The sequence below is a fragment of the Bradysia coprophila genome, unplaced genomic scaffold (genome assembly GCF_014529535.1).
Source record: "Bradysia coprophila strain Holo2 unplaced genomic scaffold, BU_Bcop_v1 contig_232, whole genome shotgun sequence".
Classification (NCBI taxonomy): Eukaryota; Metazoa; Arthropoda; class Insecta; order Diptera; family Sciaridae; genus Bradysia; species Bradysia coprophila.
Window position 1 is genome coordinate 6640088 of NW_023503493.1, and position 24689 is coordinate 6664776.

At 38.4% G+C, this 24689-nt stretch overlaps 1 protein-coding gene across 3 annotated transcripts; it reads left to right on the forward strand.

The window, feature by feature from the left end:
- Window positions 1-28: 28 nt before the first annotated feature.
- LOC119076023 (PAX3- and PAX7-binding protein 1) lies at window positions 29-7415 on the forward strand. 3 transcript variants are annotated; one of them, XM_037182626.1, is made up of 15 exons: window positions 50-359; window positions 432-685; window positions 4023-4251; window positions 4460-4633; window positions 4772-4848; window positions 4920-5146; window positions 5222-5411; window positions 5631-5754; window positions 5846-6037; window positions 6112-6260; window positions 6333-6537; window positions 6595-6790; window positions 6859-7018; window positions 7084-7247; window positions 7328-7415. In XM_037182626.1, the coding sequence occupies exons 1-15, from the start codon at window positions 164-166 to the stop codon at window positions 7380-7382; spliced, it is 2592 nt and encodes an 863-aa protein (XP_037038521.1). In that variant the 5' UTR covers window positions 50-163; the 3' UTR covers window positions 7383-7415. The 3 variants fall into 3 exon arrangements, 2 of the variants coding, with proteins under 2 accessions (XP_037038521.1, XP_037038522.1); XM_037182627.1 differs by lacking the exon at window positions 50-359 and having other exon boundaries at window positions 552-690; window positions 7328-7406; XR_005087532.1 differs by lacking the exons at window positions 6112-6260; window positions 6333-6537; window positions 6595-6790; ... (1 more) ...; window positions 7084-7247; window positions 7328-7415 and having other exon boundaries at window positions 29-359; window positions 5222-5374; window positions 5846-5870.
- The last annotated feature ends 17274 nt before the right edge of the window (window positions 7416-24689 follow it).

The window sequence follows — 24689 nt, forward strand, 5'->3', positions numbered from 1 at the left end:
AAAAAAAGCTGTCAACACTGACATCACAATGCCATCGCATTTAAAGACCGGATTTGACAGATCGTAGACATTTAGTGTAGCCATTCAGTGAAAATATCAATTTGCATTTTTTTTTGTTAAAACGTTTACCTTCGAGTGAGTTTTTTAATCCAATTTGTTGGACATGTCGCTGTTCAAAAAGCCGAAAAAAACGATACAGCGTCGCGTATTCAGTTACGGTGATGACCATGGAGAAGAGGAAGATATGCAAGACGACAGTTCGGACAGACACAAGGAACGGGATCGTAAAAGTGAGAAAAAGGCCAAGGATGATGTGAAATCGCACAAAAAACACTCGCTGCTCAGTTTCGATGATGAAGGTAAGTGGTTGTAGTTGCGGGCGCACACACCGGTGGTTAAACGAGTTTTTTTTCCTCTTATTTTACTTGCAGAGGAAGGTGAAATATTCCAAGTGAAGAAATCGTCGCACAGCAAAAAAGTTATGAAAATGTTGGACAAAGAGCGGAAAAAGAAAAAATCGTCCAAAGACTCCCATCATAGCACATCAAATTCGTATAGTGAACACCAATCTGATTCCAATCAGAGTGTTCGGTCTGCCGCTATTGTTTCCGTCAATAGCGGCAAACGAAATAATTCTAATAATTCCAATAGTATCCAAACTGAAATACGCACTGACGACTTTGTGGTAAGGTTATTATTATCAAATTTTCTATGTTTTTTATTTATGTGAACAAAAAAGAGCAAAATTATTTTTCCCCCAAAGAGACCTTTCGGTTGACATATTTCCTCTGTTTTTTTGGGATATGTTCTGATTTGTTCCGATTCGAGAATATATGAATTGCTTCACCAACCCTCATGTAAATGATTGGTCGGATAGTATGAACAATTTATTGTCTCGAGCTGGAGCACTCAATCAAATGACAAAATTTTTATTTACACAATCGGACGGCTATTTCATCCTATTATCAAGACGACCGGATTTAATACGTACAGTCAGAGGTACAGTGAAATTTCAGCATGAATTTGCTTCAACTGTTTTTCAGCTGATTCACACAATTGTATGTCATACAATAACAACTGTTTGTACTTGTGTATGCGGTTGAAGCTGCTACACGCACGCCTATAGTGGTGGTAAAACCGTACAAACAATTTTGATTGTTGGTGTGGATCAGCTGAAAAACACCTGAAGCAAATTCATGCTGAAATTTCACTGCCTCTGACTGTAGCTCTAGCTCCCGTCGTCTTTGACGACAGTCTTAAATAAAAGATTTAGATCAAATCAAACAATAGATTCAATAACTATCCTCCAACGTTCTGCTAACTGGTTCTGCTAAAGGTTCAGACAAAATTGTCTCTCAAAAATCTCTCCGGATAACGGATCGAGACTGGCGAAATTGTTATCATCCCTAGATGTCAAAAATGCATTTTAAAAATTTGAAAAGATTCATTAACAACCTGATCAAAATTACCGTGTCCGTGAGGTTGAGCACAACTTAAATAGAGTAGGATAGAGTAGAATAGAGTAGGGTAGATATCGCCATTCAAACAGTTTCAAACTCGATTCATCTTGGACATATCACGATTTAAAAATGTCGAAATTTCGACTTTACCTGGCTATGGCTACGTGATCAGGTTGTCGAGGGAAGCCATTTTAACACGAATTAGCTTAGAATTAGTATCTCTATCCGTTGCGATAACAATCTATATTCAAATTGACTCGTCGGTCCCGCACAGCCACGAGTGCCGGTTCTCCGAAACGGCTGGATGGATTCGCGAACTGAATGTGGTTACTTATAGTACTCGAGTCCCTCAATAAGAACATGATGAAAAATCAGAGGTGATCGCGACTCTATTTAAGTTGTGTTCAACCTTACCGTGCGAAAGCTACATTTGCGACACTTGCTACATTCTCATAGACACCAAAAAATCATTTTGAAATATTTATAATTACGGTTTTTCTACTAATTAGAGTCCAGAAAACTAGAAAAGGAACAAGTTTGACAAAAAACATTTTTTTTTGAATCGTCAAAGTGCTCTGCTTACTCTGCTAAAAAATTGAGCAAGTAAAGTCAAAAACTTGAAAATTCAAATCGACCAAGAGAATTATTCGACTTATCTCGCTTCGCTATGGCCGCAAACACCGATCTTGTTGGAACATCCTATTTTCTCCCCTCGGTAAACCAATATTTTTTCTGCCGTAATTTGCATTTGTTTAAAATTTTCACTAAGTCCCTCATGCAAATTACGCCAGACTGTACACATTTTCAAAAAATTCAATTTTCCCTAATGTGTCATTTTGCTACAATATTAGACCAAAAAATGTGCACTCATTAGACGCCCAGTTCACGACAGATTTTCAAAATAACGCCTGCCTTGGAATGTCTACAATATTGTCAATAATTCCAGGTAGATTTGAACAAGAGTTCGAATAATTTTCTTGGTCGATTTAGAAATTTTCAAGTTTGTGATTTGCTCACTTTTTCACATTGTCGCTTCCCAAAAAAGTTTTTTTTTTAACTTCTGACACGATTTAAGGGGAATCTCTATGTGGCAAATTTGTAGCCTGCATTTGGGCACAAAAATATTGTATTTTTGATGATAATCTTTTTTTTGGACTCTAATTAGTAGAAAAACATTAATTTAGCTGACAAATATCTCAAAATAAATGTACTAAATCACGAAAGCTACGCAAGTTGTTGATGAATCTTTTGAAATAAAAATGCGTTTTACATGCCTACATGCGTCGAAAACCGTACTTTTCATATTTCCAGTCATACTTTCGACACCTTCAGCATGTAAAAACCATTTCAAAACTCGTGATAAAATGAAAAGTCTCGTTTTCGTTTGTTCATTGAGCTCGGCTACGCCTCGGATTAACAAAATTCACACGAAAATTGTACTTTTCATCTTTTTTTTCCCTTTTCTTCATTCTCTAGTCATGTAAAATCATATTTGGCATATAGGAATGATTACAATTTTTTGTGTTCTACAGACTACCCCTACTCTCCATCCTCTCAACACTGCGTTTGTTCACTTACACAGTGAACAAATTATGAGATAAACGTTGAGATGTTGTTGTTTTGGTGTTTCCCTAATGGTGGTCGGGAAAGATAAAATCGTTGTTAAAGTGACGCCTCTTTTCCAAGATTCCTCACTTTCTCTTCATTGTTGGGATTTTCGAATTTTCTTGCAGATTTCGTTTTCGCGTTTGTGTTTTTCTTCTTTCAATTTCAGATCTCTTTGTATGTTTAAGTCCAGTACGAAATGTCTCGAGTAGAATCTATCATAGGCCTCCTCTTCAAATGCATTAAAAAAATGCGGAATAGTGTAGTGAGGCATCGACATCATCAAAAAGTGTTTACATTTTACATCGAAGTAAAGACCAATCTTGCAAACCTTGTTAAGCAAGGCATCATTCATAAAGTGTGTGACGCGAGACGACTGTTTGTATCTCTTTCTGTCACATTTCACAACCACATCTTGCATCTCTTTCACACCAGCATCACTCAAAACATAATCAATTTCAGAGTCCCAAATTTAGAAATGTTTTTAGAAGCGGTGCTATTTGCTTAATTCTTAGTCAGGCATCTCCATAAGCCTAATGATCTAGCCCCTAAACCTTCATGGGTTGTCACGGCAAATTATCACTAGGGTTTCACAAACCATAAATATGTGGTACGGGGCCTAGGTGCTTGATACCTCTTGCGGTCAGCCCATTTATGCGTTCCTCGTACACATTAAATTTGATAAAAAGTAAAAAGAAGTATTGCTGAGCTGGCGCACTCTATACAATTTTATAAATCGGACATGATCGACTAATTCTTCTCCCCTATTGTCATTTCCGACTTTAATGAAACGATCGTTAGCCGGATGGAGACAGTCCATTCACGCAAAACATCTTAAGTCCCTTCTTTTGAACGGGCTAACTTTCTCCAAAAAGTTCTCGATTCCGAAACCACAAATACCACGAAAATCTTGCTACGATCAAATGCTAATTGAATTCAAATTTCTTTCCCAACTAGCTTGTCGTGAAAAAATCTGAACCGAGCAAAGTCATTCTGAATGGACGTGCTGCCCTGTGTGCCGGTCGGGATGACATGTCATCCGAAGACGAAGAACAATCGCAAGACGACCACCAACATCGTTTCAATAAGCCAGACAATTTTAAAACGGTTTTAGAGAGCGGAGCAATTCCTGACGCGGCTATGATACACGCAGCACGGAAACGTCGACAAAAGGCTAGGGAGCAAGGTAAGATAAGACAATATTTTTGAGTATATCGTCGAGGGGCTTTAGGCCTAACTTACTAGTATTCAAAGAAAGAACGATAGCTCGTTGACACTATCGCAGTGTAACCTTAGAACTGACAACTCAATAGTTCAACGCGAGATCGATGAACTGTCCTATTGAGTTATTTGACTTGACCCCACACTGATCGAAAAATGCTTCCTCTTCGCAGGTGATTTTATTCCGATTCAAGAAGACAAACCGCCAGACAATCGAAAAGGTCGATTGGTACGGGAAGGTGATGACGATATGGACGAAGACGAGGAACGTGTTGACATGTCGGCAATAAATGGTGCCAAGGAAAGGGAAGAGCGACGCGAGAAATTCTATTCCGTGCAACAAGAATGTATGTTGTTGATATTCACATTGAAGACTATGCTCCCCCACTATTTCCCCGATGCCAAGACATTGATTGTTGTTTGATCATTCGGTGCATTTGACGGAAAAGAAAGTAAATGTTTTGCATAAAATTTTGTCTTTGTAGACTCCGAAGATGACTCCGATGCGGAAATAAATGAATGGGAAAATCAGCAAATTCGTAAAGGTGTAACGGGAGCGCAGGTATTGGAAACATGCTTTCTCTCAAGTGTCAGTTCGGTTTTTAATTTTTCTCCTTTCTTTATGTAAATCAGCTCGTGACAGCGCAGCAAGAGTCTGCAATTTATTCGCAATACTTAATTAAACCGGCAGCTGATAGTACTAACGACGTTCACTTATCAACTGGTGACCTTTTAGAACAGGCCTACGCAAAGAGTAGCCTAGAAAAGCCAAGACAAATGATTCTATCCACACAAAAGAAACCCAGCAAACCGAGCGGTCCAAGACGGCCAGAGGATGTGGCAAAGAAAATGAATGAAAGGTACACCATTTAACTTCGTCACGACACATGGAGACGGTTAGTTGTGCACTTTAAAACTGTCTGAATTCCGTTTAGGTTGACGCAAGTTCGAGAGCTTCATAACAAACATTTGGACGACATCGATCAAATAACGAGGGACCTGAAAATGATGAAAGTGGACGAATTGTATTGCGAACAGAATGCACCGATTGCGGCGATACGATATCGCTTTTATCAAGAATTACGTGGGTATGTCACGGATTTGGTTGAGTGTCTAGACGAAAAGGTAAATTTGTAGAAAAATTGCTTCCTTTCAGTTCTCTCTTTTTTACCTTCGGCTAGTGTGCGTGTGTGTGAGAGCTACTTTCGCCTCACGTATGCACGCGGATTTTTTTTTGTTTGAAGCGCTCTGTCGATGATTTTGCCGAGCATATTTGATTGACCAGTGAATCGGAGACTCAAGTCACTAATGGCAATCCCATTTTTTTCGCCTAAACCCGTATAGGTACCGTTAATTGTGGATCTGGAACGTAGGACAATTGCATTGATGTCGAAACAGGCGCTGATGCTGATCGAAAGACGACGGCAAGATGTACGTGATCAGGCGAAGGAAATAGCTGAAATTGGAAGTGAGTGTTTTGGCTTCCCTTTGCAACGGCACTCCCCATTTCCTCCCAACATACGATGTCCGTTTACTCAAATTAAAATCTTTTTTGTTAGAACCTGGAGCAGCGAGGAAAATGCTGGACGATGAAGAGCAGGTGCGACGAGCTGCCGATCGTGAAGGGCGTCGAACGCGTCGTCGACAAATTCGAGAACGCATTGATATCAATAACACCCATCTGGATGGAATGTCCAGTGACGATGAGATGCATCAGGATCGGGATACGCTTAATTTTAAAGCGCAATTAGGTGAGCTGCATGGTCAAACACGACTTCTTGTTTTCTGTTGCAATCGATGTCGTATAACGTGAATGCATTTTCAGAACAAATTTCGTCCGAAGTGACCGTACTGTTCGACGATGTGACAGAGGAATTCAGTCAAATTGCGTCAATACTGAAACGGTGTGAAGAGTGGCGAAGGAACGATTTGGACGCCTACAAAGACACGTACTTCAGTCTTTGTCTACCTAAGGTACGTTCGAGCGATTCGAATGTTGTTTGGTTAGGATTTCAATTGTGGTTTTAACCGGGACTCTTTCGATAGATTCTAGGACCACTAATACGTCTACATCTGGTTACGTGGAATCCTTTCGACGAAAACTGTGAAGATCTGGAGCGCATGGAGTGGTATACCTTGGCTATGAAATACGGCTGGAACGAGAATGAAACCGAAGAATCGTTAATGGATGATCCCGATGTGAAACTGGTGCCGGTGATTGTCGAGAAAATTATCTTGCCTAAAGTGACCGGTAGGTTCCGTGTTTGTATGGATTCGAAACGTCGCTAACATTTGTCTTCACTTGCAGAACTTATTGAAACGTGCTGGGATCCCTTATCGACGTCACAAACGCTTAAACTGGTCGGTCTGATAGGAAGACTGGGTCGCGATTATCCATCGTTAAAGGCAACATCAAAGTATCTGCGAACTCTGTTTGCAGCGATTTCGGATAAAATGAAATTGGCGCTGGACAACGACGTGTTCATACCGGTATTTCCGAAACAGTAAGTAAAGTGGCGAAGACATCTCCTTGTCAACATTCATCCATTTGACTCCCTCAACTTTCCTTCAGATCGCAGGAAGCTCGTTCCTCATTTTTCCAGCGTCAGTTTTGCAGTGGACTCAAGTTGTTCAGAAATGTTTTGAGTTTCCAAGGAATTTTGGCCGATAGTGCACTTAAAGAGTATGCCATTCTGTCGCTGCTGAATCGATATTTACTGATGGCCATGCGGGTAGGAAAAAATCGAAGAATTCACTCACCTCATTCGAAACGATTTTAACTGGGATTTTTCTCCAGGTTTGTACACCGGTCGATGCAACGTCAAAGGCTTACATTATTGTCAATACTCTGCCGCGGATTTGGTTGCAACCGGAACTGGCTATTTTGGAGAGTTTAGGCTTGTTCATAACTTATTTAAAATCGGTCTCCAAGCAGTTGGACAAACGGAATCAGATGCATGCGTAAGTTCAGATTACCTTTAGACTTTAATTAGTTGAGCGAGATTTTTTTTAACCGACGCACGAAAATTTTTCGTTTTCAGAGAATCGATTGATAAAATGTCACAAATTCTGCATTCTCTTCACGTGACCGTGTAACCAGCGAAACAATAAAATGACAAACGAATTTTACCGAATTGTTTTTATTCGATTTATCGACAGAGACAACATAAATGAACCGTACCCTAACTGAAATTTTACCCAAACAATGTTTTATCACCCTACTTTCACATCCTTTGCGTTAAGTTACCTTAGTGGCTATTACTTCAACAAACTAAGCGAAAAATCTCGATGATTCATAACTTTGAGGGGTCGTAACACTCGACAATAACGTATACCTTGACCGTTTCTTATTTCTGGAAGACTCGTAACAATATAGATGCCCGGTACTGCCGAGGATCTGTAACACTGAAGAGAAATCGTAAATTTCCGGAATATTAGGTCGACTTCGCTATTCAAAGTATTGATTTGAAAGAATATTTCAGACACAACATGAACAGATTCACCATATATAGTGAAACTGAAACAAATCCAGCTGCTTTTTTTACGTTACAATTTGGCAACGGGCTGAGCATACATACGTAACGCTCAGGGACGAGAACAACTACGCGTAAATCATCAAAATCTCCTTTTCACATTTTAATTAGGGCAACGGCTGAGACATTAAAACGAAATTGCTTTGGTGTTTATTGTTGGTTGAAGATCCTGTGGAAAGGATTGTCATGACAGATACCTTCAGCGCTTCCGTAAAGTTGGCAGTAGGTAGGCTACTTAGAGCTTTGGGTATGGAATAGGTTGAACCTATTCAGTATTTAACGACTTGATTCAGCATTCATCAAAGCCGATTACACTTTGGGTGGTCAAATTATCGAAAGAGTCGAGGAAATCAGCGATTTGGGTGTTTTGGTCGACAGATGGTTCCACTTTGGTCACCACATCGAAACAATGGCAATGAAATGTCGACAGACGATCGGCTGCATAAAACACTTTTCGAACGGTAATTTTACGAAAGAGACGCAGCGAATATTGTATGTGGCGTACGTTAGATCAAGACTAGAATTCGCATCGACCATTTGGAATCCGGCGGCACAAATTTACAAGGACGACATCGAATCTATTCAAAAGCAATTTGTCATTTACTTGCTTGAGAGCCGAAGAAATGCGTCATCATATCGGCTAGCACCATACGTCGATCGGTGTAAACAGTTGAATCTGCAAAGTTTGGAAACGAGACGTACGATCGCGGACGCTGTTCTTGCCTTCGACATATACAAAGGGAATATTGTGGACGATATGATATCACCGAAGTTTGTACGCAACACGAGCGCATACGGCCTGAGGGATTCTACGATGCATTTGCTTATTGAACCGCGAATGTCCAGAGCGTATCTTTCGAACCAGCCAGTAGTCCGGTTAATCAGAATTGTAAATGAATATAAATCGCTAGTGAGACGGACTAATAGCAGAACGGTTTTCAAGAGTCTTTTGTTTGATGTTTTTAACCTTTGACGCGCGTATCCGTTAACATTGTACATTGTCAAATTCATTGTATTTTTTGTATTATATTTATATTCAGCCAGTTTTTGGCGGTGCAATAAAGTTGATTGATTGATTGAACCGTACCCTAACTGAAATTTTACCCAAACAATGTTTTATCACCCTACTTTCACATCCTTTGCGTTAAGTTACCTTAGTGGCTATTACTTCAACAAACTAAGCGAAAAATCTCGATGATTCATAACTTTGAGGGATCGTAACACTCGACAATAACGTATACCTTGACCGTTTCTTATTTCTGGAAGACTCGTAACAATATAGATGCCCGGTACTGCCGAGGATCTGTAACACTGAAGAGAAATCGTAAATTTCCGGAATATTAGGTCGACTTCGCTATTCAAAGTATCGATTTGAAAAGGATTGTCATGACAGATACCTTCAGCGCTTCCGTAAAGTTGGCAGTAGGTAGGCTACTTAGAGCTTCGGGTATGGAATAGGTTGAACCTATTAGGTTCACATCATTGAAGAAAGGCTATGCGAGATTGCGTGGATAGTAATCTGATATTGAAAACAACCGACAAAATAAGAGATAAGTTGCTAGTGCTCTCTCGTTAAGCGAACAATGTGCTGAAACCAATTATAAATGTAATGAGGTGAAGAGATTTAATGTCTAGACACAATACGCTTGCTCTTCGTAAAAATGTCATTGAAAATTGGAACTAGTTAGGGCAATTAGAGTGCTTGGAATGATGAATATCGACCGACCGAAACGATATCTCCATTAGGGGTGTGCGATGGGTAAGGGACCGAGACTGGCGTAGTCCACAAAAAATTGTTTTCATTCCTAGATGTCAAATATCGATTTAAACATTTTTAGCCCCGTACGAAGTACTGGGGGCTTATAAGATTAATATGCCGTTTGTAACATGTCGAATTGGAAGCAGCCAGTAAGGGCAAAGCATTTGGTTATGTTCATAGATGACAAATCCGCAATAAAAAAAATGTCCGTCCGTCCGTCCGTCCGTCCGTCCGTCCGTGACCCCTCTAGCTAGAGTAAATCACAACCTTTTTTCAAAATTCTTTTTTTCCCCGATTGATATGGACAAAAGTAAGGTCAAGTTCGAAAATGGGCATGGTAGGGCCGGCCCTTCCAGAGCTAGGGCCCTATAGGTGTTTTTTAGTCTTTCGCCGATATCTACCGAAATACGCACGCAATACCTGCTTGTGATATATCAAATGAAAGGTATTGACGAGTAGAACAAAGTTGCTGAACATTGTTTTTGGGTAAGATGCAATGTAGGCTTGTTGGGATGGCTCAAAGGTCGTTACTCGGCCCTAAGTGTTTTTTGCACATAAATCGAGTAAATCTCATCCGATTTTGCTAGATTTAGTTTTTATGGAAGGTAATTGAATACCGAAAAGAACGTGTCGAAAAAAGTTTCAAATTTGGGCCCTTGGACTAAGGCCGCTACTCGGCCCTAAGTGTTTTTTGCACATAAATCGAGTAAATCTCATCCGATTTTGCTAGATTTTGTTTCATTTGAGAGATAATTGAATACCGAAAATAACGTGGCGAAAAAAGTTTCAAATTTGGGCCCTTGGACTAAGGCCGCTACTCGGCCCTAAGTGTTTTTTGCACATAAATCGAGTAAATCTCATCCGATTTTGCTAGATTTTGTTCCATTTGAGAGATAATTGAATGCCGAATAGAATGATGGCAAAAAAAAGTTTCAAATTTGGGCCCTTGGACTAAGGCCGCTACTCGGCCCTAAGTAGTTTTTGCACATAAATCGAATAAATCTCATCCGATTTTGCTAGTTTTTGTTTCATTTGAGAGATAATTGAATGCCGAATAGAATGATGGCAAAAAAAGTTTCAAATTTGGGCCCTTGGACTAAGGCCGCTACTCGGCCCTAAGTGTTTTTTGCACATAAATCGAGTAAATCTCATCCGATTTTGTTAGTTTTTGTTTCGTTTCGTTTGAGAGATAATTGAATACCGAAAAGAACGTGGCGAAAAAAGTTTCAAATTGGGTCCCTTGGACTAAGGCCACTACTTGGCCCTAAGTGTTTTTTGCACATAAATCGAGTAAATCTCATCCGATTTTGCTAGATGTAGTTTTCTATGCAAGGTAATTGAATACAGAAAAGAACGTGGCGAAAAAAGTTTCAAATTTGGGCCCTTGAACTAAGGCCGCTGCTCGGCCCTAAGTGTTTTTTGCACATAAATCGAGTATATTTCATCAGATTTTGCTACTTTTTGTTTCGTTTGACAGATAATTCAATACCGAAAGAAAATTGGGATAAAAAAAGTTGTAAATTCGGATTCCTAAGATTACATCGTAAACTTTTGTTTTATACTTGAGAAGTACTTCGTACGGGCTTTTGTAATTGCGCTAAGCGCAATTTTAAAGATGAACGCTTACAGTTTACAATTTACAAAAATAGACAATGATGTCAAGTACGCAATAAGGTTACGGAAGCATTTTGATATCGGACGAATAAGGGTTACGGGCTTATTAGGGCTATGGACGTATAATGCCTTCGGGCTAAATAGGTTTACGGGTCGTACGGGGCTCAGTCGTAGCAAACGCTCCGACTGTTCTGATGCCTTGTTGTTCTTTATAATTTAGAGACAAAAAATGTTTAATTTCCTGGCAAAGAAAAAAATATTTTGAGAGACATAACGATGTCAGCGATGTAGTAGCTTCGATTGGATCGGCAATAAATTATGTGGATCTTTGAATTCATCAGGAAAAAACTCGAAAAATCAACGGTATCTATAGCATATTCCCTGGACCATTCAGCTCTCTGGTTTTTTTTCCTTTACTCTCGATTATATTCCAGCGCTCATAATAAGGCTTCTCTGGGTCTACTCAGCCACTCTAAACTGGTCCAACACAATATACTGCGATATCACAAGTGTGGCTTTTTTTGAGTTGAACTATCCTATGGAAAGTTGACACAGCTGGGGTGAAAAAGTGTGGAAAAAAGTAAATTTGAAAGAACTGAAGCGAAAAACAGGGAAGAAAAGGTGAGCAAAAAGTTGCGGTTTTGGCTCTCTATCTGGTGAGAGAATGTGACGTTTTTACCAAAAAAAAAAACTGCAAAATACGGAAAAATGGCTTGACTTTAGAATAATTTGGTGTAGAACGTTGTGAAACCGTTCATCGACCTAGCCTTCGATGGTCAACTCTTTCGACCCCATATTAACTGTACATTGTTGTCACATATCTCAACTTTCTAACGACATATCACTTCAATGTGTATTTGTAACGCACTTCAAGCATGAGTGAAACCCGACCGTGTATCGAACAATTTTTTGCATTGCAAAGAAATTTTGAACAAATTTTCATCCAAAATTCTACTATTTGGTAGCTGGCTTTAGAAGCACTTTTGATTGAAGTGTGTTGGTATTTGGAATCAATTTAATGTGTAACGGCAGGCCTACCCAAAAAATATGAACCATGATCAAAGTGGGAAGATTTACTAATCATAGTGGTAGAGTGATAATAGAGTAGTATACTACTATAGCACATTTTGTTACGAGTTTTCCGCCTCGTTAGGACAAGCTTACGACGTGTACCGAAAAATTCAGCTTTCATCACGAGTCACAAACGACGTTTTTTGCGGTTGAAAACTAAAATGAGACGAAACCACAACAACATTAACAAAGAAATCACTCGACGGAGCCATTTCAACAGCAAAGCATGCCCACTTGATCACGGCCGGAAAAATATATATGAAAATCCATTTTCGGCTGGAGAGAAAACTTTCTTGGCTGCAAATACCTCTATCTGAGAAGAACAGAAAAATTGAATTTTTCAATCGCAGTTTGCGTGTCGAATCCGTCGAATTTCAGTCTTCAAGCGCAACAAAACCTTTTGTGCCACCGAGAATTGAAATACGACTCTTTTCAGCACTCATTTTAGTGTTGTAAAGTGACCTATTTCAGCACCCGTTTGATGTGATATTACAATACTCAAAGCAGTGTTGATATGGAATTTGTTTGAGTTGTTACAGCATTCGTTTGAGAAAATGCAAAGCAATGTGATCGATCAAATTTAAAGAGTGATTGTTTACAATGAAAATTATGATTGTTTGTGCTCTTGTCTATTTCAATTCTCGGTTGGCACAAAGCATGATGTGTTACACGTATTGTAATGAAACCACACAAAAAAATCAACATTACAATACTTGTAACACAACATACTATTTAGTTTATTCGTGTTTTGACTGGTATTTCCCATACAAAATTCAAATTTTAGTGTTCGAAGAGTTATTTGCGCCAAACCTACTGACACACGCTGATGCCGCACTAAAAGCTGAAAATGTCAAATGAAAAAATGCGTGGGATGAAACGTGTTTGAGTTCGTGCTGTCAAAGTTTGTGTTTGACATCACCTGAAAGAAAACCTATAGTAGCGTCTAAGAACTGAAAGAACACGTTAATACGATTAACTTGAAGCGGAAGTAAAAACAGAAAGTGAAAAACCGATTAACATGAAAATCGATCAGCTACCAGCTACCAGTGAAGAAGAAATAGATCGAGAGATTATTGAGTCGTTGACCAGAGCTCATCCAACGAATGCTGAAGTGAATGTGGATGAGATGATTGCATTGCAACAGCAAGAGAGTACGAACGCAAATCTTCAGCCTGCACCGATGGCTGCATCAACGTCACTAGCAGGAAGCTCTACGCCTGCACCGATGGCTGCATCAACGTCACTAGCAGAAAGCCCTAAACGAAATAAGCAGGATTTGCTAACTGACGACGACATGGCTGATATAGAAGTTAGTCAGCTAACGAGTTCGTTTGAGTCGAGAAACAGACCCGGTACCTCCGCAGTATTGAAAAAACCAATCGCATCGCTACCTTCATCTATTCCTCGTCGTTGTCAATGGAATAAAGAAAATCCAATCGTTAAGCCGCCATTTAATAACGAACCATTCGACCTTCAGATTCCGATATTTCCACCACTACGCGAATTGAATTTTGAGTTTGACTCGGATGCTCTGATGAACAGTAGTACTGACCGTTTGTCAGCGAGTACTGACCGTTTGTCAGCGAGTACTGACCGTTTGTCAGCGAATGGATTGGAAAAACGGAAAAATCGCGAAAGTAGCGGAAGTAGGGATTCAGCGCCGTCGGTATTCTCAGCTGGTTCATCGCCCGACGAACGACAGATACTTGTTTGGAGAACAGATGGTACCCGCATCAGAAGCGAAGAAATTCGGCAAAATGAAACATTGACTAAGTTCGTTAAAAAAAATGAAGCAGAAAACGCAGCAGCTGCAGCTAAAGCAGAAAATGCTGACGAGCCGGCAGCATCAACGTCCGGCAATCCGAAAAAGCATTCGGCAAAAGTAAAGAATTAAAGCCAGAATTAAATATATAGCTCAATAAATCATTAGAATGAAAACCGAAAAGTGTTTCTCATTTTAAACATAGTCCTTCTACGCTAGGGTGGGTCGATTTTCCCAATTTTAAAATCCACAACCAGTAGGGTGTGTCGCTTGAAGAGACGAATCGATCTGCATCATTAGTTTTTGATGTCCGATTACTTTTGAATATCCCATGACAACTTTTGCGAGTTCAGAGCCTTACTTAGTGTTGAGATTAAAAAAAAATCGTTGGATTCTCTTCAAATAAGTAATTTAAAGACTTGTAATGATAAAAAGAAACTAAGCGAAGCTTTTTGCAAAAAAATGTGCGAAATTGGCACACTTGTTCTACAATTTTACATAAAAGTTTAGAATTTCCACACAAAAAATCCATTTCGATTCATAGTTTCGGTTTTTGTTGCTATCTTGCAAAGAAAAAATAAAATAAATAACAGAACATATGCTAGACGCTAACACTTTATTTGACTAAAATCCTCCTTCCTATTGATAAGTTAAAAGAATAGTAGACGATAGATAAACAATGACTGCCGTAGTACCGTTCCAGATGCGGTTCCACCTGTAGAGCCCCCAGAAAGACGGAAAAAATCTGCATTGCGGCACCAACTTTTTTTCCAAGAGTTCTGGGTTCATTTATATGTTGAGCTATAGTGGGTGAGGTCAGCTACAACACCACATACACAATTCCGTGGAAGGCGGACTACGAACATCTGCTATATTTTAGTCATAACTCTCGTGCACACCAAGCAGTGCGTATACTCTACCTGTAGGTCTTTCCAACATTGCAATAATTTAAAATAATCTTTTCTTGAGTTATTGCCGAAAAACTGTCTGACATGTCTTTACTTTTGAACGCTTTTCACCAGGGGCTATTTAGTTGAATTTTTGGCGAATTTTTACTAATTTGGAGAATTTTGGCAAATTGGCGAATTTGGTGAATTTCGGCGAATTTTGACGAATTTTGACGAATTTTCTTTGTAATTAAAAAATTGTTGGATTTTAAAATCTTTTTATTTGAGGTCATTCATGTACATACAGGTTGTGTTTACAAAATTTATAAATAGAAAATCTGATTAAGGCTCGCAGATTGGGGAATCGTGCCCAAAACGCAAGAAACATTGGCTCTCTGAATGGCGAGGGAGATGCGCTGCACTAAATAACTGTGAGAACGTGGATCGCCGTTCACTTCGTTGAGCATGGGACCGATTTTGTTTATCAAGTCTATTGCTTCGGACGACCAAGGTCCGAAAGTTTCGACGGCAAAGGCGTTCAAGATGTAATTGTTGGCTTTTAGTTCGGTGTACTTGCTGTGTTTTGTTCTGGCAGCGAGCTCGGCGGTGCGTCTGGCTTGTCTAGACGAGATGTCGCGATGGCTGGGAGCCAAAGTGTCCCAGCAGGTGGCGTCCCAAACGAGATAGCGCCCGTTCAACCAAGGAACCAAAGTCAATCCGTCGGGCCTCTTGCCGTCATCCCGAGACAAGCCCGGTGGTTCATGTGCTGGAGATAGCGCTTGACATAAGATCCTATTCAACTCCGAGTGTCTTGACAACTTGCCGACGCTCTTTTGACAGCTCAAACCATGAATTCCGAGTTCATTCACTGAAGATCCGCACGAACAAATGTGAGGACGGCAAATATTAGCTCCGATTCTAAGTGCCATACATACTCTGACGGAATTATTATCGAGGAACGTACCGATGTGTTTGGATGGAATAACATTTAACCAAGCGTTTGATTCATTCCATTGTTGGATTATATTTTTTTATAATCTTATCCAAAATATCTTCAGAAAAAAATATAAATATCTATCTTAGGTTTACGATTATTTTCAATTCTCTTCTCAAAAAATGTCTCATAAAAACCTCACGAGCATCTCCAAAATCTCAAAAAAACAGTCCAATAAAACCTCACCAACATCAAGGATATCTCAAAATGATGTCGGATAAAGCCTCACGAAAATCTCAAAGACCTCACAATCGATTTAGTTATTTTCCTAAAGCATGCTAAAATGCTTTTTTAGTGAATGAGACGTTTCCAGCTCGAGCCGGAGCCGAGTGCTGGAGTAAAATTCGCTAAAAATGCCTTTTAGCATAAGTTAGGAATAACGTTTTTCCTAAACGACGCGGAAAATGAGCGACGACGACGACACTAGTTAGGAAATAGTTATTTATACAACCGAGTGATAAATCCTTTTTTAGGCACTAGATGTCTAGAGCATTTATCATCGAGTTGTATACAACGTTTTTCGCAATAAAGGCAACGGAAAGTCCTACTTTTCGTCACTTGTTGCGAAAAAGTACTTTTAAGTACAGAAACGTACTCTACTGAGACAAAAAAAGGCCTATATCAATCAAATTCAGAATTCTCAGCTTTATTTTTCGGGTTGCTCATTCCTCAGGTTATTGCTAAAAATGTGTTTTGACCACCCCCTGACATCACATGACAGACACATTACACCCAAAACCCAAAGTGAAATTTATTTTTTTTTTAAATGGAATATTCGTGTTAGCTAGAATCGATCGACGAATCGAGTGAGCTATAACTCAATAATATCAGAGCGAGCTAGTTTTCCAATTGTCTTAGAAATTGGCGAATTGACTCCTAAGATGATAAAGTCGTAATCAGTCAGAAAACCCTTAAAGGGTGAATGTGACGCAAGTCCTTTATCTTACTTACAAAATAGCTGATATCGCTGAGGGTGACGCATTGTGCGCCGTACGCAAAAGTTTTATCAACAAAAAATTGACCAAAAAATTTGTGAAAGAAAATTTTACAAAAAGAAATTTGCGTCACAAGTGATTCGGTTTTTTCCGTAAATTCCTTCAATACAATTTTAACCATTTTCCTAACAATAGGTTTCTCAACATCTGCCACTTGTGACGCAAATTTCTTTTTGTAAAATTTTCTTTTACAAATTTTTTGGGTCAATTTTTGGTTGATAAAACTTTTGCGTACGGCGCACAATGCGTCACCCTCAGCGATATCAGTTATTTTGTAAGTAAGATAAAGAACTAGCGTCACATTCACCCTTTAAGGGTTTTTTGACTGATATCACTACTTTTGTAAGTATGTCATTTCGACAACATCAAAAGACCGAGGGGTAACCGACTGGCCAAAATGGTGGCAAATCAATTTCTAATTCCTTTCAATTCCGTTTAATTACCTCAATTACCGGACCAACTCGTCTAATTGCCGGATTCGCTCTATTTCCTTTCAATTCCTTTCAATTCCGTTCAATTCCTTTCAATTCCCTCAATTCCCTTTCAATACCCTTTCAATTTCTAAAGGTACTTCCTGTCAATTCATTTTAATTGCTCTTAATTCCTTTTATTTCTTTAATTAACGGATTAACACCACTACTTGCCGGATTCGCCCTTCAATTCCTATAATTCCAATCAATTCCTTCAATTCCACGAATTTGAATTTTCGAAATAATTGCTCGATATTTTCAAATACAGCCAAGGACAGTCAAAAAAGTGCATTTTTATGATTTTCGTGTTTATCGATTTCAGCTGTTTTAACAATACAAATTACAATGGCAAAACAGCTGAAATCGATGAAACACGTATAGAATAAAAATGCACTTTTTTGACTGTCCCAGGCTGTAGATATAAATTTAAAGTCAAAGTTAAACCCTTGAGCATTTTGGAAAAAGAATCGTCAAACTATATCAAGATAAAATTTGGAACAACTATGTTGTCCTTAGAGATGGGAGGCGTTCAAAATTATCGATAATATCAATCGAAAGAAATTATCGATAATTGATTAATCATATCGTTATCGATAATTTAATAATTATCGATAATTATCAAAATATCGAAATTCGATAATTATCAAAATATCGATATTTTGATATTTATCTGAAAATTCATGATAATATACCGATATATCGGAATATATCGATAAATATCGGATTTTCGGACCAAGATATCGATATATCGAATTATCGATATCTTGATAATTATCAAAATATCAATAATAATCGATTATCGATATTTTTTTGATAATTTTCGATAAAAAAAGTCGATAATTATCGATTATCGATAATTGATAATTATCGATAATCATTTTCATTATCGCCCTACATCTGTGACTCATTTTGTTAGAAGCTTTAATTTTTACTCATACTTTTAGAAGGGATTTTTCAATTTCAATTTAGATCAAACCGTCCAATTGACTGCAGTTTTGTTTAAAATGATTTCACATCGCACATCATTGTTTATTTTAGATAAATAGTATTTTTCGTACAAAGACAGGAAATGGCGAAAAACTTTTGTGCATCCGACGACTGAAATATGACATATTTTGCCATGATTTTTCATTAGGAAATGTCAGTTTTTCCCGAACTGTAGGAATAGTATTTTTCGTACCTCGACAGGAAATGAACAAACAGTGTGTCTGTTTTCAAGTAAATTGCTGTGTTTTGTCTATTTCAGTTGTCCGATGCACAAAACGTTGTTCGTACGTCGACAGGAAATGGATTTGTTCAGCACACGTCAGCAAAAGCCAAACCACTCAATTTTTTGTTTCGTTCAAGTGATCGAAATTGTAAGATTTTAGGCTTTTGGAAAGGTTGATGTCGGTGATGCCTTTTTTTGTAAATTTGGTTTGAAATTAGAGCATTTCGCATCGGCAATGCCCCAGCCTAACATTCCCCCGATGAATATTCACTTGTTTGTTACACCTCAAACTCTTCTGTATCTGACTCACAAGAATCCTCTGAAGAAGAATCCTTCAGTGTGCATATTTTGAACATAAAAGGACGTTGGACCTGTTCTAAAATGGAACTGATCAACACTGTACACTGTTATTTATTGTGCGGGAGCTTTTAAAATTAAAACAAAAAGGAAATAATGTGGTTTTGCATTCGCTGGTCCTTCTTTCCGATAATCACACTTATCAGCATTTACTCTCATTTACTTTCAATTCCATACAATTCCACATATTTCCATCAATTCCGATCAATTCCGGTCAATTCCAATTATTTACCGGATACTCCGGCAATTCCTTTGAGGGTGTGTAGTCAATTACCCGAGTCGGTTACCCCTCGCAAAAGACCTTATGAAATTAAAAAATTCTAGAGAAATTAGTCTAAGTCCCAAAATCTAGAAACAAATCTTGGAACACCTCACTCATGTCTAAGATAACCCAAAACCATTAAAAAATGCGATGGAAGTTAGGAAGTGCTTGAGGTATCATCTCTCATCCCAAAATTTAGGATCTAACCTAGGAACACGTCACTCATGTCGAAAATAACCTAGATCCATCAAAAAATCAGATGAGAGTTAGCATGTGCCCGAGGAATCATCTGTCATCCCAAAATTTAGAAATTTAGAAATTGACATATTGCAGAGTTTCGACACTGCCAACTATTATTGTTTAGTTCAATATCCATTTTCTCCTTCGTTACTGTGACTTCCTAAATTTTGGTTGTTATTTTGGTCGCGCTAAAGCTTTAGACATTTGAACCTAAAGCCCGAACGATAACGATAGAACGGATGACAACGATCAACGTATCAGAAGTTCGATTGATGGTGAAATGAGCGACTCGGTAGACAATCCTGTCTAAGTTTTTTCGATTTTATTCTGAAAATATTCGAGTAGAGCTGTTCTACTTTTCAAGTATTTTAACTGAATAGAAGTCGTTCCATTAATGGAAATTAGTGTGTGTGAATAATATTTTCTTAAAATTAAAGATCAGAACAATATCCCACTTTAGTTTTTTCTTGAGTTTCTTTGTGAGGACAAATATACAGTCGAATTGAATATAAAAGTACTCCTTGGTAAGCTAGGAAGTCGGGTAAATTTTTGGAGAATTTTGGCGAATTTCGGTGAATTTGGCAAATTTTTGTGAATTTTGATGAATTCGGCGAATTTCGGTGAATTTGGAGAATTTTTACGAATTTGGCGAATTTGGAGAATTTAAGCGAATTAATTCAACTAAATAGCCCCTGCTTTTCACAGAAAATATTTTCTTTTCTTTTTTCAAAAAAGTGAAAGATACGTATTTGCTAGTATTGAATGACGAAGTTAATAAAATCACCTGAACTTTTGGCGGTTTGACTCCTAACTACAACAAATTCCAATGACTCACTTTTATTTTCGACTGCTAACAAGTCAACGTACGCCTGGCTTATACGCAGGGACTATTTTTGAGAAATCGGATTTCTCAAAACTCTTAAATTTCTTAAAAATGTCTCAAATTTTTTAAGGCTATAAAACATGTTTCAACATTGTAATTTTATGTCTGTCTGCATAAAAGTAACCAATGAACTTGTACAGTCGAAAAAGATATATTTTTTTTATTTATTTATTTTCAATCAGAAAATATTATAATGAAAAAACTTCATTTAATTTTTCTTTTTCTGACATTGTATTCAAAATACTTGTTGCATTCCCTCAGGTGCATGTCGCTGGCATCCCCACCATTTAGGGCTTTGTCGAGTTAGGGCTCGTTTAGGGCTGACGAATGGAACCGGTCCCGAGTTTAGGGCTGTCGATTTATGTGAGTTATATCGTTTTGAATTATGTCACTTAAGTGTTTTGTCATAAATTGAATAGGTTTTTGACTTTCTACTTAATCTATGATTTGGGGCTAGTTTAGGGCTGACGATTGAAACCGGTCCCGAGTTTAGGGCTGCTCAAATACCAAAGCTATTCAATTTTTTCTCGAAAAAACATATTGGCAGTTTTCGATGTTATTCATAGTGTTACTAGTTGAAAGTATATATTAACGTTTGGGGCTAGTTCTCCATAAAAATGTTGCATTAAACGATAGTGGTAGAGGCTTGTTTATCGCTAAAAATCAGATAAAGTTATTTAATCTCTTATTGAGTATGATTGTTCTAACAATGCTAAAGTGCACTTAGAACTAGAGAATGGCACTGCCTGTGGTCATATTTTTCGAGGGGAGAAACTGTTCAAATAAAATTAATACCGTGGTGGCTCTTGAAATAATGTTGAAAAATAACTCAGGGACAACGATGGATTCACGTTATAGACTTGAAATCTGATCATCAGATGTCTTGAAAATTTCCAATGGAACAGTTGATGGGTGATAACTCGAATAAATTTGCTCATTCAAGATCCCTAGACTTGAGGTCGGATTCAATTGTCAGCCCTAAATGAGCCCTAAACGTTAAGCTACGCTTTCAATAAGAAACAAATTGTATATCAACAAAACGCCCAAAATGACATGCTTTTTTTCTTAATCATCGGATAACTTTGGTCACTGAGCGGCTCCAAACTCTGGACCGGTTTCAATCATCAGCCCTAAACGATAGACTATAATTTTAGTCAGACGCTTTTTGAATATCGTTGAAAGAGCTAATATGACATGTTTGTGTTTAGAAAAATCTGACTATCTTTGGCGGGATAGCAGCCCTAAACTCAGGATTGGCTTCAATTGTCAGCCCTAAACTAGCCCCAAACGTTAATATATACTTTCAACTAGTAACACTATGAATAACATCGAAAACTGCCAATATGACATGTTTTTTCGAGAAAAAATTGAATAGCTTTGGTATTTGAGCAGCCCTAAACTCGGGACCGGTTCCATTCGTCAGCCCTAAACGAGCCCTTTAATATGAGCCCTAACTCGACAAAGCCCTAAATGGTGGGGATGCCAGCGACATGCACCTGAGGGAATGCAACAAGTATTTTGAATACAATGTCAGAAAAAGAAAAATTAAATGAAGTTTTTTCATTATAATATTTTCTGATTGAAAATAAATAAATAAAAAAAATGTATCTTTTTCGACTGTACAAGTTCTTTGGTTACTTTTATGCAGACAGACATAAAATTACAATGTTGAAACATGTTTTATAGCCTTAAAAAATTTGAGACATTTTTAAGAAATTTAGGAGTTTTGAGAAATCCGATTTCTCAAAAATAGTCCCTGCGTATAAGCCAGGCGTACGATGACTTGTTAGCAGTCGAAAATAAAAGTGAGTCATTGGAATTTGTTGTAGTTAGGAGTCAAACCGCCAAAAGTTCAGGTGATTTTATTAACTTCGTCATTCAATACTAGCAAATGCGTATCTTTCACTTTTTTGAAAAAAAAAAGAAAATATTTTCTGTGAAAAGCGTTCAAAAGTAAAGACATGTCAGACAGTTTTTCGGCAATAACTCAAGAAAAGATTATTTTAAATTATTGCAATGTTGGAAAGACCTACAGGTAGAGTACACGCACTGCTTGGTGCGAGTAGATCCACGAGAGTTATGACTAAAATATAGCAGATGTTCGTAGTCCGCCTTCCACGGAATTGTGTATGTGGTGTTGTAGCTGACCTCACCCACTATAGCTCAACATATAAATGAACCCAGAACTCTTGGAAAAAAAGTTGGTGCCACAATGCAGATTTTTTCCGTCTTTCTGGGGGCTCTACAGCTGCAACCGCATCTGGAACGGTACTACGGCAGTCATTGTTTATCGTCTACTATTCTTTTAACTTATCAATAGGAAGGAGGATTTTAGTCAAATAAAGTGTTAGCGTCTAGCATATTGTTGTGTTATTTACTTTATTTTTTCTTTTCTTTTGCCGAATGCTTTTTCGGATTGCCGGACGTTGATGCTGCCGGCTCGTCAGCATTTTCTGCTTTAGCTGCAGCTGCTGCGTTTTCTGCTTCAATTTTTTTAACGAACTTAGTCAATGTTCCACTTTTCCGAATTTCTTCGCTTCTGATGCGGGTACCATCTGTTCTCCAAACAAGTATCTGTCGTTCGTCGGGCGATGAACCAGCTGAGAACACCGACGGCACTGAATCCCTACTTCCGCTACTTTCGCGATTTTTCCGTTTTTCCAATCCATTCGCTGACAAACGGTCAGTACTCGCTGACAAACGGTCAGTACTCGCTGACAAACGGTCAGTACTCGCTGACAAACGGTCAGCACTCGCTGACAAACGGTCAGTACTACTGTTCATCAGAGCATCCGAGTCAAACTCAAAATTCAATTCGCGTAGTGGTGGAAATATCGGAATCTGAAGGTCGAATGGTTCGTTATTAAATGGCGGCTTAACGATTGGATTTTCTTTATTCCATTGACAACGACGAGGAATAGATGAAGGTAGCGATGCGATTGGTTTTTTCAATACTGCGGAGGTACCGGGTCTGTTTCTCGACTCAAACGAACTCGTTAGCTGACTAACTTCTATATCAGCCATGTCGTCGTCAGTTAGCAAATCCTGCTTATTTCGTTTAGGGCTTTCTGCTAGTGACGTTGATGCAGCCATCGGTGCAGGCGTAGAGCTTCCTGCTAGTGACGTTGATGCAGCCATAGGTGCAGGCTGAAGATTTGCGTTCGTACTCTCTTGCTGTTGCAATGCAATCATCTCATCCACATTCACTTCAGCATTCGTTGGATGAGCTCTGGTCAACGACTCAATAATCTCTCGATCTATTTCTTCTTCACTGGTAGCTGGTAGCTGATCGATTTTCATGTTTATCGGTTTTTCACTTTCTGTTTTTACTTCCGCTTCAAGTTAATCGTATAAACGTGTTCTTTCAGTTGTTAGACGCTACTAAAGGTTTTCTTTCAGGTGATGTCAAACACAAACTTTGACAGCACGAACTCAAACACGTTTCATCCCCACGCATTTTTTCATTTGACATTTTCAGCTTTTAGTGCGGCATCAGCGTGTGTCAGTAGGTTTGGCGCAAATAACTCTTCGAACACTAAAATTTGAATTTTGTATGGGAAATACCAGTCAAAACACGAATAAACTAAATAGTATGTTGTGTTACAAGTATTGTAATGTTGATTTTTTTGTGTGGTTTCATTACAATACGTGTAACACATCATGCTTTGTGCCAACCGAGAATTGAAATAGACAAGAGCACAAACAATCATAATTTTCATTGTAAACAATCACTCTTTAAATTTGATCGATCACATTGCTTTGCATTTTCTCAAACGAATGCTGTAACAACTCAAACAAATTCCATATCAACACTGCTTTGAGTATTGTAATATCACATCAAACGGGTGCTGAAATAGGTCACTTTACAACACTAAAATGAGTGCTGAAAAGAGTCGTATTTCAATTCTCGGTGGCACAAAAGGTTTTGTTGCGCTTGAAGACTGAAATTCGATGGATTCGACACGCAAACTGCGAAATTAAATTTTTCTGTTCTTCTCAGATAGAGGTATTTGCAGCCAAGAAAGTTTTCTCTCCGGCCGAAAGTGGATTTTCATATATATTTTTCCGGCATGCTTTGCTGTTGAAATGGCTCCGTCGAGTGATTTCTTTGTTAATGTTGTTGTGGTTTCGTCTCATTTCAGTTTTCAAGCGCAAAAAACGTCGTTTGTGACTCGTGATGAAAGCTGAATTTTTCGGTACACGTCGTAAGCTTGTCCTAACGAGGCGGAAAACTCGTAACAAACTCGTAAGAAAATGTGCTATAGTAGTATACTACTCTATTATCACTCTACCACTATGATTAGTGAATCTTCCCACTTTGATCATGGTTCATATTTTTTGGGTAGGCCTGCCGTTACACATTAAA

Bases quoted from the DNA above. Each gene is read 5' to 3' on its own strand.
- LOC119076023 (XM_037182626.1), top strand. From the start codon at position 164: ATGTCGCTGTTCAAAAAGCCGAAAAAAACGATACAGCGTCGCGTATTC. The intron at 5,147-5,221 runs GTACACCATTTA...AATTCCGTTTAG, and splicing joins GCAAAGAAAATGAATGAAAG to GTTGACGCAAGTTCGAGAGC. The intron at 6,538-6,594 runs GTAGGTTCCGTG...CTTCACTTGCAG, and splicing joins TATCTTGCCTAAAGTGACCG to AACTTATTGAAACGTGCTGG.